Source organism: Bison bison, unplaced genomic scaffold (genome assembly GCF_000754665.1).
Source record: "Bison bison bison isolate TAMUID 2011002044 unplaced genomic scaffold, Bison_UMD1.0 scf7180017864064, whole genome shotgun sequence".
Lineage (NCBI taxonomy): Eukaryota > Metazoa > Chordata > Mammalia > Artiodactyla > Bovidae > Bison > Bison bison.
In genome coordinates, this window is record NW_011494636.1 from 3,924,835 (window position 1) to 3,937,977 (window position 13,143).

General features: G+C 38.1%; 2 protein-coding genes across 5 annotated transcripts in view; one reads left to right on the forward strand and one right to left on the reverse strand.

Annotated features, from left to right (window-relative positions):
* Nucleotides 1–889: 889 nt before the first annotated feature.
* On the reverse strand, nt 890–3,354 carry METTL18 (methyltransferase like 18). 3 transcript variants are annotated; one of them, XM_010836707.1, is made up of 2 exons: nt 3,214–3,354; nt 890–2,271 (listed from the first exon to the last, which is right to left on the reverse strand). In XM_010836707.1, exon 2 carries the CDS (start codon nt 2,057–2,059, stop codon nt 938–940), a length of 1,122 nt encoding a protein of 373 aa, XP_010835009.1. In that variant the 5' UTR covers nt 2,060–2,271; nt 3,214–3,354; the 3' UTR covers nt 890–937. The 3 variants fall into 3 exon arrangements, with proteins under 3 accessions (XP_010835009.1, XP_010835010.1, XP_010835011.1); XM_010836708.1 differs by having other exon boundaries at nt 3,134–3,338; XM_010836709.1 differs by lacking the exon at nt 3,214–3,354 and adding an exon at nt 2,575–2,636.
* The window catches only part of LOC104986236 (chromosome unknown open reading frame, human C1orf112), a 50,545-nt gene continuing 40,746 nt past the window's right edge, over nt 3,345–13,143 (forward strand). For both annotated transcript variants that reach the window (XM_010836706.1, XM_010836704.1), the window contains exons 1-5: nt 3,345–3,558; nt 9,388–9,427; nt 10,623–10,711; nt 12,103–12,207; nt 12,733–12,873. In XM_010836706.1, coding sequence (XP_010835008.1) covers nt 3,355–3,558; nt 9,388–9,427; nt 10,623–10,711; nt 12,103–12,207; nt 12,733–12,873 — 579 coding nt within the window. In that variant the 5' untranslated portion in view covers nt 3,345–3,354. The remainder of the gene's footprint in view (nt 3,559–9,387; nt 9,428–10,622; nt 10,712–12,102; nt 12,208–12,732; nt 12,874–13,143) is intronic.

Sequence of the window (13,143 nt, forward strand, 5' to 3'; positions counted from 1 at the left end):
CTCTTCTTCTCTTCCCTATTACTTAAAGAATGAAGAATCTTTACTCCTTAGAGTCTGAAATTGTGTTTCCTATTCTTTTTCCTACCAAGACCCTAGGATCTCCTACTTACTTGGCTACAAAAGGGCTACAAGCACTGTAAGCTTTCTGTATCACTTTTATACTATCATGATTCCCCTTTATCTATTCCATCTCAGTGTGAATTCAACTGCTCAGCATTTTGATTCTTGTTAATATAAGATAAATGAATATTTTAAAAGCCCAAACCTCTTCCTAGTTACTTAACACCTCTGATCTAGTATTTAGGTTCAGAACCATTCAGTAATGCATATGTACACCTTTGGGCTTTCCAGATGGCTCTAGTTGTAAAGAACTCACCTGCCAATGCAGGAAAGGTAAGAGATGGGGGTTCCATCCCTGGGTCAGGAAGATCCCCTGAAGGAGGGCCTGGCAACCCACTCCAGGATTCTTGCCTGGAAAACCTCATGGACAGAGGAGTCTTGCAGGCTAGTTTATGGGGTCACAAAGAGTTGGACATGACTGAAGCAACTTAGCACACATGCATGCCTTTAAAGTGAAAAGCATGGGGATTGACCAGGCACTCCATGGGAACAGAAACTGACAAAGCCTGCGAAGAAATTCGAATGTGAAGTAAGAAATGGCAAATTTGTGTGCTAAAGGTGGTAGAAAGGTTAAATAGAATGAAAGTGGAGAGTAGAAAACTTTCTCACAAAATTACTTCCTAGGAAATCTCTTCAAATGCTCAGAAACACTGTTCTCTCAGTCTCACCAACAAGTAAAGTGTTAATATAGTTGGTCTCTTATTTGGCTAAACAAAATTAAACAAACATAATAATTTCAGAAATAATAGAAATCAGAAATCATTCAAAATAAGGTTTTAGTTATTCCGTTTATTTCACTTAGGACGCTCAGTGGACATTAAGTGGGGTACTTAAAAGTCATTTCAATTAGGCATCTCTTTAGTCCTTCATCGATTATTTCAAGTGTTCTAGTCTCAAATACATTCCTTTCTTCTACAAACTTCTGAAAGAGATGAGTACCTCCACCCACACCAAAATAATGTACTTTGCTGGCCAAAAGCACCTGTCCATTTTTATCTAACAATCTAAGGAATGTTTGGTGCAAAGGAACATAATAATCTGGATTGTAAATCGTTTCTGAAGTAAGAATGAGATCGTATTTTTCAAAGAGTTTTTCACTGCTCAGTATAAGCTTACAAAACTCAGACCACTCCCCTGAAAAGAAGCGGCATTTACATAGCTCTTGTGCTACTGTTGATCTCCTGAGTCTTTTCACATCTGGTTCATTTACATCCTTTTCTTCATCTTCCAAAGTCAAGTTGGCCACTACATTAGGTAAGGTTACTTCATCAATCACCACACTGTTGTAATCTTGAAAATGAATTTCTTTGGCACCTCCCTTGAGTGCCATTATACCCAGCAACCCTGATCCACAACCGAGATCCAACACTTTTTTCCCAGCAAATTTCACTTTGGCCTTTGTCAAATATGCCATGAGGTCAAAGGTACACTCCCAGATTTTCAAGCCTCCTTCATAAACACCTGAAATCAGGTCAGAGTGAGAAGAAAAGCTTTTTGAAATGATATTTTCTCCAGGGAAGTTCTCTTTCAACAAGGTGGTTTTCATTATTGATATGTTAACGTGTTGGAGACCTGGTAATGTTTCTGTGACTTTATTTTCTAACACTTTCTTTAAATCTTTAGGCACAGCATGCTCTTTGGCAACTTTCAAGCAGGGCTTTTCCTCATGTGGTTCCAAGTTACTTGAACTGTTAGCTGCACCAAATGAGCTGTCTGGGTCTTGAGAGGGAGCCTCATTTCTCTCTGACTTATGTTCCCACAAATGGTCCTGCAGCAAGTCAGATTGTTCTGTGGAACATTTTTTGTCTCTGTGTGTACCTTTTTGTCTTTCTGAGACTAAAGACTCTTTTGAAGAATGTAGGGCCAAAGCTCCATCTCCAAGAGATGTTAATTCATCTTCCAGATGGTCTTCTATAGTGAAATTAAATTGAAAAGTCATTCTCTCATAAAATGCACACAAACGTTAAACTTCAAGGAAGCTTCTTCAACTTCTGGATAAAACTGATGACACACATATAAACCTGCCTCAATTAATTATTCTGTTAGTTTTGCTGAAGGTCTATTTCTCTTTAGCTGCATATACAGTTATAAATATTCAGAGCTATTTCCAAATGACTTTCAAGAGGTCTTTGCTCTTCTTTCAGTGCAGCTCTAGAGAAAAAAAAAGAAAATTGTTATTAAGAAGCAAAGTGACACATTTCATTTAAATTTAATACTAAACATTCCACCCTCCCCCACGAACAGCTTTTCTATGAAAGCTGTGGAGAGAGAGGGAGACAGATTTGGAAACACACACAGCCTTCAGGGTTCAAAAGCTGAAGATAATAAACTCTAAAAACAAACAAAAGAACAGCAGCAGCAGCAACAATTAAAAACAATACAGTCCGAAATTCTCGAGCAGAAAATGATCAGCTTAGCGATTGTCACGACCCTGCCCAAACATATAATATTTACCTCTTAAACTGCCAGAATCTCTTCAGTCTGTTACCGTTTCATGTAACAGGACTTCAAGATTGAATCTTGCTGAATGAGCATCCCTTTAAAAACATGCACAGCTATGCTGATGTGTGTAAATTCACCCAAATGACCTAACTACAAACACTTAGCCGAGATCAGCAGCCCTAAGTGTACGGAGTGAGGTAACTCTGGAGTAATTAGTAAAGATTAGCTTGACACAAAATAAGGGTACTGAACCGTGTGGAGAGGCCCGTAGAAAATGGAAGCAACTTAATCAAGAGGGTCTTCTCTGTATCTACTATGCTAGACACTTAATATATACCATCAGTTCAATCTGCACACCAATTCTGACAGGTGGGTCTCTAGCCCCATTACACAAGATATAAAGTAGGGTCAACATATTAAGTGGGTAGGTCGGCGCCTGTTTCTATCCCACTTCACCGCGGGACTTGTAGTCATTCCTGGCCGCATGCCCAGGTCAAACCCAACCCCAGATGTGCAACCAAAAAGCCCCACGGGATGGAAGGTTGTAAATCTGGGGACTCTCGGCCCTCACCTCCCCCACAGCGTCTCAAAGCAACGTTGACAGTTATCCAAACTTGGAGATGCTCACCGCCCGATAGACTCCCTACTCACCTCGCGGAGAACGCCGGCCAGACTCGCCAGACCGGAAACGTGCACCAGTGAATCGAGTCCTCCCCAGGCCAGACAAGCCCGGCTTTCTTCCCAGTCGTGCGGGGCCCGGGCTCACCAAGGAAAGCGGCGCCCTTCTTCTCTATGGTCTTGGTTCGCAAGGCCTGCCGGGACGGTGGGAGTTTCCGGTCTTGGTTCTGGCGGGAGTGTTTTGAAGCTTTGGTGCTGGGCGAAAGCATGTCTCAGGAACGCACTGTCCCGGAGAGCGCGGTTCCACTGGAAGAAATAAGTAGCTGGCCGGAGGAACTATGCCGCCGGGAATTGCCGTCTGTCCTGCCTCGGCTCCTTATATCCTTTACTGTCATTTCCACCTGGAGAGGGTTGTGGGGCCGGTCTCCAACTTTCTGTCTCATCTAACCGGCTTTTGGGCCTTGCTGGGTCCATGCGGCTTCAACCTTCTCCGCTCTCTGTTGACAGCGAGATGAGTAAGCGAGGAAATGAAGGGCGAGCGAGAGCCGTGGGTGCTGAGGCCAAAGTCACGCTTGGCTTTAGCATTCGGAGGGCTCTCGGGTGTTCTTACAATGGTTTTCGGCAGTGGATATGGCGTTTTCTTCCACTCCTCTGAGCCTTCAGGTTGCTCTGTATGTGCAGTTAAGTGTCATTACTTTTGCTTGGTGGAGAGCGGGGGAGACAGGAACTTAGCCTTGAGCTGTAAGGTGAGCCGACTCTGGATGAAGTAGAGGAGAGCGAGATACTCCGAGCGCTCATCTCTAAAATGGGCGGTGATAGTGAATACCTTCCTCCACTATTTTGAGAATCGAATTAAAGGACGTAGTTCTGCCATGCTGCCAGGTCTGTAAAAGATGTTAAGCAAATTCAAATGTTATTCCCATCCGGTTTTCAAACTTCTTGGTTTATTGCTGGTGAGAAGTTGCTTCGTTTACTAATTGGCTTTCATGTGCTGCGTTTGAGGTACTTAATGACTCTTTTGTTCAGGTGCAGACCGTTTAGTAGTTGAATCCCTTTTTGGTTGTAAATGTATGTGGAGGCCTAGCCCTTCGTGTGGGGGAAGGCAATGGCACCCCACTCCAGTACTCTTGCCTGGAAAATCCCATGGATGGAGGAGCCTGGTAGGCTGCAGTCCATGGGGTCGCTAAGAGTCGGACACGACTGAGCGACTTCCCTTTCACTTTTCACTTTCATGCATTGGAGAAGGAAATGGCAACCCACTCCAGTGTTCTTGCCTGGAGAATTCCAGGGACGGGGGAGCCTGGTGGGCTGCCATCTATGGGGTCTCACAGAGTCAGACACGACTGAAGTGACTTAGCAGCAGCAGCAGCAGCCCTTCACGTTAAAGGGTAGCTTTTTTTTTTTTTAACAGCTTTGAGCACAGAAAACTTAAAACTGCACTCAAAAACAAGGCCTTCACTTGAGAAATTCTGAACACTGCACAAATAATTTTTTACAGATAAAGCCAAATGTAGGTATTACTGTCACAAAGAAATCCCACTTCAGTGCCAAAGCCCTTAGTTGTTGTGCAGATACGGAATTTCTGTCCTAAAAGATTTTTGATTTCTGCAGCTAATAGCCATCCTTATCCTCAAAAACTTTTATAATGTACATAATACACAGCAGGCCGGGTGTTAGGCTTAGGGGGAACAAAGAGCATGGTTCCTCTCCCCCCGTCTCCCCCCCCTCAAGCTTATAGGGGATTTCAGTAATTGAAAGTAAAAATTTTTATTCCCACCTCCCCCCCCCCCCAAAAAAACGTCAACATTCCCTCCTGGTTTTCATCTCAAACTTAAAATTCAAAAGAACCAAAACCTGTTCTTTTGATGAAATTTTAAGTTTCATCTCAAAATTTGAAAGAACCTAAACCCCTAGGCTTCTTAAACGGTTTCACAAGCCAAAACCTTTAATCAAGTTCTTTCATTTCTGCCCTCAGACTGTATTTTGAATCCATCATCCCCATTTCCTGCCACTGCTCCAAACCCCCATAACCTCTCATCTGGGCTGTAGTTAATAGTTCTTTTGCTTCTACTCATGTCCTTTTATAGTCTCCCAAAAAAAAGTTCATATTGAGAAACATGTCATTTCCTTTTTAAGGCACCCCTTACCACAAAGGCTTCTTAACAAATTAGGAATAAAATCTAAACTTTTACTTTCAGGTCTCCTCATGTTCTAAGCCTTGTCCTCTCCTACTTAGCTCACTACATTCTAACCAGAGATACATGAAGGTCACCTACCTTAGGATCTTCATGTTTGTTGATGTTCCGTGTAGCTCTTCTCCCAGTCTTTGGTAGGTCTCATTATTCAGGTTTCAGCTCATATGTCACCTACTCAGGTAAGCCGTTTTCAGAGCCCTCAGTTTTAGGTGGTTTCCCCAAAGCCGGTCAGTAATACTTACCACGTTGCTCTGTTCAGTTTTCTAAAGAGCAGTCAGATCGTTAATAGAAATTATGTTGTTTACCTTGTTTCCTTTTAGCTTTTCCTCACTAAACTGTAAAGTTCATAAAGGCAGGAATTTTGTTTTCACTGCATTGTCTCCAGCACTTAGAATAGTTCCTGGCATATAGTAAGCATTCAGTGAAGGGCTAAAAAATTTTGTCATGTTTTAAAATGGCCTGAAGTCTCATTATATAATTTTGTTTTTCAGCTTTTGGTTTTACTACAGCACTTTTAACAAATGAAAGATATTTTCTATAAATCCACAGTTCTGTCACCCAAACGTTATTATTTTTATCTTTTGCATTTTACATGTTATTTTTCAGTCTTTGCCTGCATGTCTGCATAATCATAACTGAAGTTTAAATTTTGGAAGAGGTTAAATTTTTTTCTTACCTTTCCTAAAACTTATACATGAGGCAGATTCTGCCCAGTTTGAACTAAATTAGTTCTACTGAACTAAAATGAGTTAGTGACCATGCCTCATTTTGATTGCTGCTGTAAGATATGTAGTTGCAAAGTAAGATTTCAGAAAAAGAATGACTTCTTATATTACTGTGATGGGGTTGTGTTTTTTTAATTTTTCTGATTGACACATGCTTTAATAATTCTTATATTATTTTTACAGTAAAAACTTTCTAACAATTCTTAATGGTTTGAAAGTGTATAGTTTATAATGTGATTACTGTTAACTTTTACAGTGCATATAGGATAGTTTATTATCATGTATTTGTAAGCTCCTATTTGCAGAAGAGTTTCAGTCTGATAAGGTGCTAAGATAGATATGCTAATAACATGAAAAGAAAGTAGAAAATGATTGGTGACAGGTATAGATACAGTACTATAGAAGTGCTAAGGAGAAATAAATTTGTTTCAGAAACCATGGATTATTATGGACTGTTTCTCATCTGTCAGAAATATGTCATAATTACATATAGTTCGAAGAGATAAGTTTATCCTAGAGCATTTTGAAAATACTTCCTTAAAGTATTTTCATTCTATAGTTTGTTAGCTTAATAAGCATTACTTTTTTAAAAGCAAAATTAAGCCAGTAATTTGAGTCTCATCTTAGTTTCTTATTATCATTGCTTAAACTTCAAGAAAGGTCTTTTGAAACACTGTTCTCAGTAGTGAATATTTTACTCAGTTCAGTTGCTCAGTCGTGTCCGACTCTTTGCGACCCATGGACTGTAGTACGCCAGGCCTCTCTGTCCATCCACAACAACTGAAGTTTACTCAAACTCATGTCCATTGAGTCAGTGATGCTATCTAACCATCTCATTCTCTGTCATCCCCTTCTCTTCCCACCTTCAATCTTACCCAGCATCAGGGTCTTTTCAAATGAGTTAGCTCTTCATATCAGGTGGCCATACTTTGGAGTTTCAGCTTCAACATCAGTCCTTCCAGTGAACATTCAGGACTGATTTCCTTTAGGATGGACTGGTTGGATCTCCTTGCAGTCCAAGGGACTCTCAAGAGTCTTCTCCAACACCACAGTTCAAAAGCATCAATTCTTTGGCACTCAGCTTTCTTTATAGTCCAACTTTCACGTCCATACGTGACTACTGGAAAAAACATAGCCTTGACTAGACAGACCTTGTTGGAAAAGTAATGACTCTGCTTTTTAATGTGCTGTCTAGGTTGGTCATAACTTTTCCTTCCAAGGAGTAAGCGTCTTTTAATTTCATGGCTGCAGTCACCATCTGCAGTAATTTTGGAGCCCTCAAAAATAAAGTCTGTCACTTGTTTCCACTGTTTCTCCATCTATTTGCCATGAAGTGATGGGACCAGATGCCATGATCTTAATTTTCTGAATCTTGAGCTTTAAGCCAACTTTTTCACTCTCCTCTTTCACTTTCATCAAGAGGCTCTTTAGTTCTTCACTTTCTGCCATAAGGGTGGTGTCATCTGCATATCTGAGGTTATTGATATTTCTCCTGGCAGTCTTGATTCCAGCTTGTGCTTCTTCAGCCCAGCGTTTGTCATGATGTACTCTGCATATAAGTTAAATAAGCAGGGTGACAATATACAGCCTTGACTTACTCCTTTTCCCATTTGGAATCAGTCTGTTGTTCCATGTCCAGTTCTAACTGTTGCTTCCTGACCTGCATACAGATTTCTCAAGAGGCAGATCAGGTGGTCTGGTATTCCCATCTCTTTCAGAATTTTCCACAGTTTATTGTGATCCACACAGTCAAAGGCTTTGGCATAGTCAATAAAGCAGAAATAGATGTTTTTCTGTTTCTCTCTTGCTTTTTCCATGATCCAGCAGATGTTGGCAATTTGATCTCTGGTTCCTTTTCTAAAACCAGCTTGAACATCTGGAAGTTCACGGTTCACATATTGTTTAAGCCTGGCTTGGAGAATTTTGAGCATTACTTTACTAGTATGTGAGATGAGTGCAATAGTGCAGTAGTTTGAGCATTCTTTGACTTTGCCTTTCTTAGAGATTGGAATAAAAACTGACCTTTTCCAGTCCCGTGGCCACTGCTGAGTTTTCCAAATTTGCTGGCATATTGAGTGCAGCACTTTCACAGCATCATCTTTCAGGATTTGAAATTGCTCAACTGGAATTCCATCACCTCCACTAGCTTTGTTCATAGTGATGCTTCCTAAGTCCCACTTGACTTCACATTCCAGGATGTCTGGCTCTAGGTGACTGATCACACCATCGTGATTATCTGGGTCATGAAAATCTTTTTGTACAGTTCTGTGTATTCTTACCACCTCTTCTTAATATCTTCTGCTTCTGTTAGGTCCATACCATTTCTGTCCTTTATTGAACTCATCTTTGCATGAGATATTCCCTTGGTATCTTTAATTTTCTTGAAGAGATCTCTAGTCTTTCCCATTCTATTGTTTTCTAATATTTCTTTGCACTGATCACTGGGGTAGGTTTTCTTATTGCTCCTCGCTGTTTGGAACTCTGCATTCAGATGCTTATATCTTTCCTTTTCTCCTTTGCTTTTCTCTTCTCTTCTTTTCACAGCTATTTGTAATGCCTCCTCAGACAGCCATTTTGTTTTTTTGCATTTCTTTTTCTTGGTGATGTTCTTGATCCCTGTCTCCTGCACAATGTCATGAACCTCCGTCCATAGTTCATCAGGTACTCTTGTCTATCAAATCTAGTCCCTTAAATCTGTTTCTCACTTACACTGTATAATCGTTAGGGATTTGATTTAGGTCACCTGAATGGTCTAGTGGTCACCTGAATGGTCTAGTGGTTTTCCCTACTTTCTTCAATTTAAGTCTGAATTTGGCAATAAGGAGTTCATGATCTGAGCCACAATCAGCTCCCGGTCTTGTTTTTGCTGACTGTATAGAGCTTCTCCGTCTTTGCTTGCAAAGAATATAATCAGTCTGATTTCAGTGTTGACCATCTGGTGATGTCCATGTGTAGAGGCTTCTCTTGTGTTGTTGGAAGAGGGTGTTTACTATGACCAGTGCATTCTCTTGGCAGAACTCTCTTAACCTTTGTCCTACTTCATTCTGTACTCCAAGGCCAAATTTGCCTATTACTCCAGGTGTTTCTTGACTTCCTACTTTTGCATTCCAGTCCCCTATAATGAAAAGGACATCTTTTTTGTGTGTTAATTCTGGAAGGTCTTGTAGGTCTTCATAGAACCATTCAACTTCAGCTTCTTCAGCGTTACTGGTCGGGGCATAGACTTGGATTACTGTGATATTGAACATCTTAATACTATAATACTAGTTATCCCTTAATTTTTTTACTCTGTGTATCAGCATTCTGACAATTGGATTGAGCATATTCGTAAGTAAAATTGTCTTAATTGTATGATTGCTTTGATGTCATTAAAGCTTAAGTCCCACATCTCAATACAGTTTCATATTCCTTTTGAATTTATTCTTCCTGTTGTATGGTTACAACTTTTGTTATCTTCAGTTAGTTAAAATGACCAATTACCTCAAATTATAGTACTTAAAAAGTTTTAAATTTCAGTCTGCATAGATACCAAAAGTGTTCTATTTGATAACGTGTGATAAGCACAATGTACATTTTAAATATTAGTTGTTAAGCTGGTTAGACCTATAAAAAACATAATTTGCAGTCTACTGAATAACCTTCAACCTCTTTATTTGTGTAGTGTTAGTTAGGAAATACTTTCTAAGTTACAAAAAGCTGCTTGTTTAGGCATGACTAATTTGTTATTTGGAAAAGTTGACTTTAACCTCATTTGTCTTCATTACTCTTACTTGATGTTATTTACTTATTTACTTAGAAAAAGAGGTAGAGAATTAAGACTATCCTTTCTAGTTTCCCCATATATTTTGAGTTCTTTTCTATTTACGTTTCACTTGATTGTGGAATTTGCTTACAATCTTGAACCTATGTGCTGCATATGGGCATATGGGGTCTAATTTTTTTTAAGTAACAGTTATTTTTTTATCCTGAGGTTAAGAGTTATGCACATTCAGTATAGAAAATTTGTTAACATGCAGAAAAACAGAATAATAAAACAATTATGAATCTGAAATATTTCAGATTTTGGCTTAAGACATCCTCATCTTGATTCTGTATATTCCTGCTAGCTTATCTGTGTATTATTCTTTGTATATACATGTTTATATATATATTAAAATTAGAATTATACCATTTGAAACTCTCTTCATTTTAGCTTAAAGTATTGTGGACATTTTATCATTGTTTTACATAATCTCTAACATGTTTTAATGATCACAGATCCTATTCAGTAGATGTACCTCATCCATTAACTAATCCTCAATTACTGAACATATAGGTTGGGTTGTTTTTTTTTTTAATTTTGCTATTATTTCAGGTTATTTAATTGTTAATAGTTTCTCCACATAGACTATGGCATTTTGAAACTGTTCAAAGCTTTTGGTTGGTAGTACTTAAATATGCTTGCATTGGGAATGGAGAGTAATCTTTGTTGGCTGATGTGACTTAATATTGTTAGAAAATATATTACTATTTTCTTTTATAGAAATTCTGAAAATTATTGTGGAAATGTTTTTACCTCATATGAACCACCTGACATTGGAACAGACTTTCTTTTCACAAGTGCTGCCAAAGGTATAGTACTACTATCTTAATTAATCTACATGTTATCAAGGCTAGTAAAATGTATCCTCAGTTTTAGGCCATTTATTCTTAATTTCTTAATGTATCACATGCTTGAAATACAAATAAAACAGTTAAAAATGATTTCATGTGAGAATATAATGGTGTTAGTATGATTGTTAGGTGAATAAACAACTTATGTTTTTGGAGAGTATGGATTTTTTACTAATTGAATTTTTATTATTTGTAGTTAATTTTAAATACTCTTGTTATTTTTAAAGCTATTCATTGAAAATTGGGATGGATGATGAAGTTAATTAAGTCTCTTTTTGTATCTTCTCTGTACAGTTTATTAATAATTGTTAAATTTCATTGTCTGGAAAAATGAAGCTAGAATTTATCAAAGCAGCCTTAGAATAAAAATGGCTGGAATATTGGTAAAATCAAGTAAATTAAGAGGAAGCATCAAATTCACCACTGCATTGCTACCTTTTAGATATATGTGGTATACCTTTTCTCTGAAAAGCAGAGTCATTACTTTTTTTTTTTTTATTATGAGAACTAAAGGTACTTTGCTGACGAGATATTTTTGTGTGATAACTTATCTCTTATTAGAATGGACTTCTAAGTGTAGCTTTGAAGCAAATAGTTATCAAAACTCCTTTTACTCATTCACTCAGTTCTCTAAAAAGATTCTTAAAATTTGTTCTTGATACCAAAAAAGGTCCAGCTAACCTATGGATGAAAAGGAGATGTTGAGTGTTAACAGGCCTAAGGGAAACAGTATCCTCTTTAATTACAGTGTGTTGTCAACTATGATTATTCTTGTAGTGTAGTGTTTAGGCCACTTAACTTGTTTAGATCTTAATTTGGCTAACTTTTCAGACAAAAACACTTAGTTCTGAGGTTACGTACTGTGTCTCTAATCTAGGAATGGTATTTTGAGCTGGTCAAAAATGGAAACTGGATAAAAAACAAGTAAATAGGTAATTCAACACAGATTCATTACCACTACCAGAAAATATCCTTTTAATGTTCACATGGATGTTCATTGGTTAAGATCATCATCTTTTATTTATTTAAGTGTAAGAGTAGCACTTTTGTTACAACACCAAAAAGTGAACTTTGAGTGATTTCTTTATGGATATTATTACAGAAATGGAAGACATCAATTTTTGTTGAAGACTTTGTATTTTTCAAAGAGATTATATTGCAGAAACACTATACAAAAAATACTATACACACACACACATTATTAACTGTATTAGGTACAGTTGTTATACTGGACAATATCCTGTGGCTATTAATAATGCAAAATCAAGTCAATTTTTTTCTTGAACGGTGTGTCTTTCTTTTCTAGTGACTTCTATTACTGCTGTTTATGACCTGCTTTGTTTTCACAGACTGTGAGATTATTTGATGACATGATGTATGAGTTAACCAGTCAAGCCAGAGAACTGTCAAGCCAAAATTTAGAAATCCAGAGCACTCTAAGAAATATTTTACAAGTATGTCAAGTATATTAGGAAGGGGGGTGGGGCAGAACTTCAAGAATGTGAGAATTTTTATACTAATATTAGCTGTATACTGTTTATATAATGGCCCAATGCTAGAATTAAATTTATAGAATTAAAGATAGGAAGATATTGCAAAAGGCATAAATGAATTTTTATAAAATTTTGTGCTTAATAAACATCTAAACTTGTATAAGTTTAGACAAGTAATAAACTAGTGTAAAACAAATATAATCAAGATATCATGCCCTATCTATAATTCCAAGGCATATGTGTAGAACACCTGCCATATACTTTGATGTGTGGGTTAGTATGCCAACTTCTTTTTTTTAACCAAATGTATAGCCAGTTTTAATATTTGTAATTCTGATAGACTAAAGTTATGTGTAAGGAGGAACAGAGGGTCCGTTTTGTTCATTGCTATATCCCTAGTATACTAGTTCAGTTCAGTTTAGTCGCTCAGTCGTGACTGATGCACAGAAAATACGTTCTGAGTGAAACTTCTTTCCTTATTTCCAGACAATGGTACAGCTATTAGGAGCTCTTACTGGATGCGTTCAGCATGTCTGTGCCACTCAGGAATCCGTCATTCTAGAAAATATTCATAGTCTTCCCTCCTCAGTCCTACATGTAATCAAAAGTACATTTGTACATTGTAAGGTGAGTAATGGGTCTAAGTACACTTTAAATGGCCTAGAATCCATGAGCAAAGGGCCTGAATTGGTAGTGTTTGTGTTTGTTCATGGGAGAAGGCAATGGCACCCCACTCCAGTACTGTTGCCCGGAAAATCCCATGGATGGAGGAGCCTGGTAGGCTGCAGTCCATGGGGTCACTAAGAGTCAGACACGACTGAGCGACTTCACTTTCACTTTCCACTTTCATGCATTGGAGAAGGAAATGGCAACCCACTCCAGTGTTCTTGCCTGGAA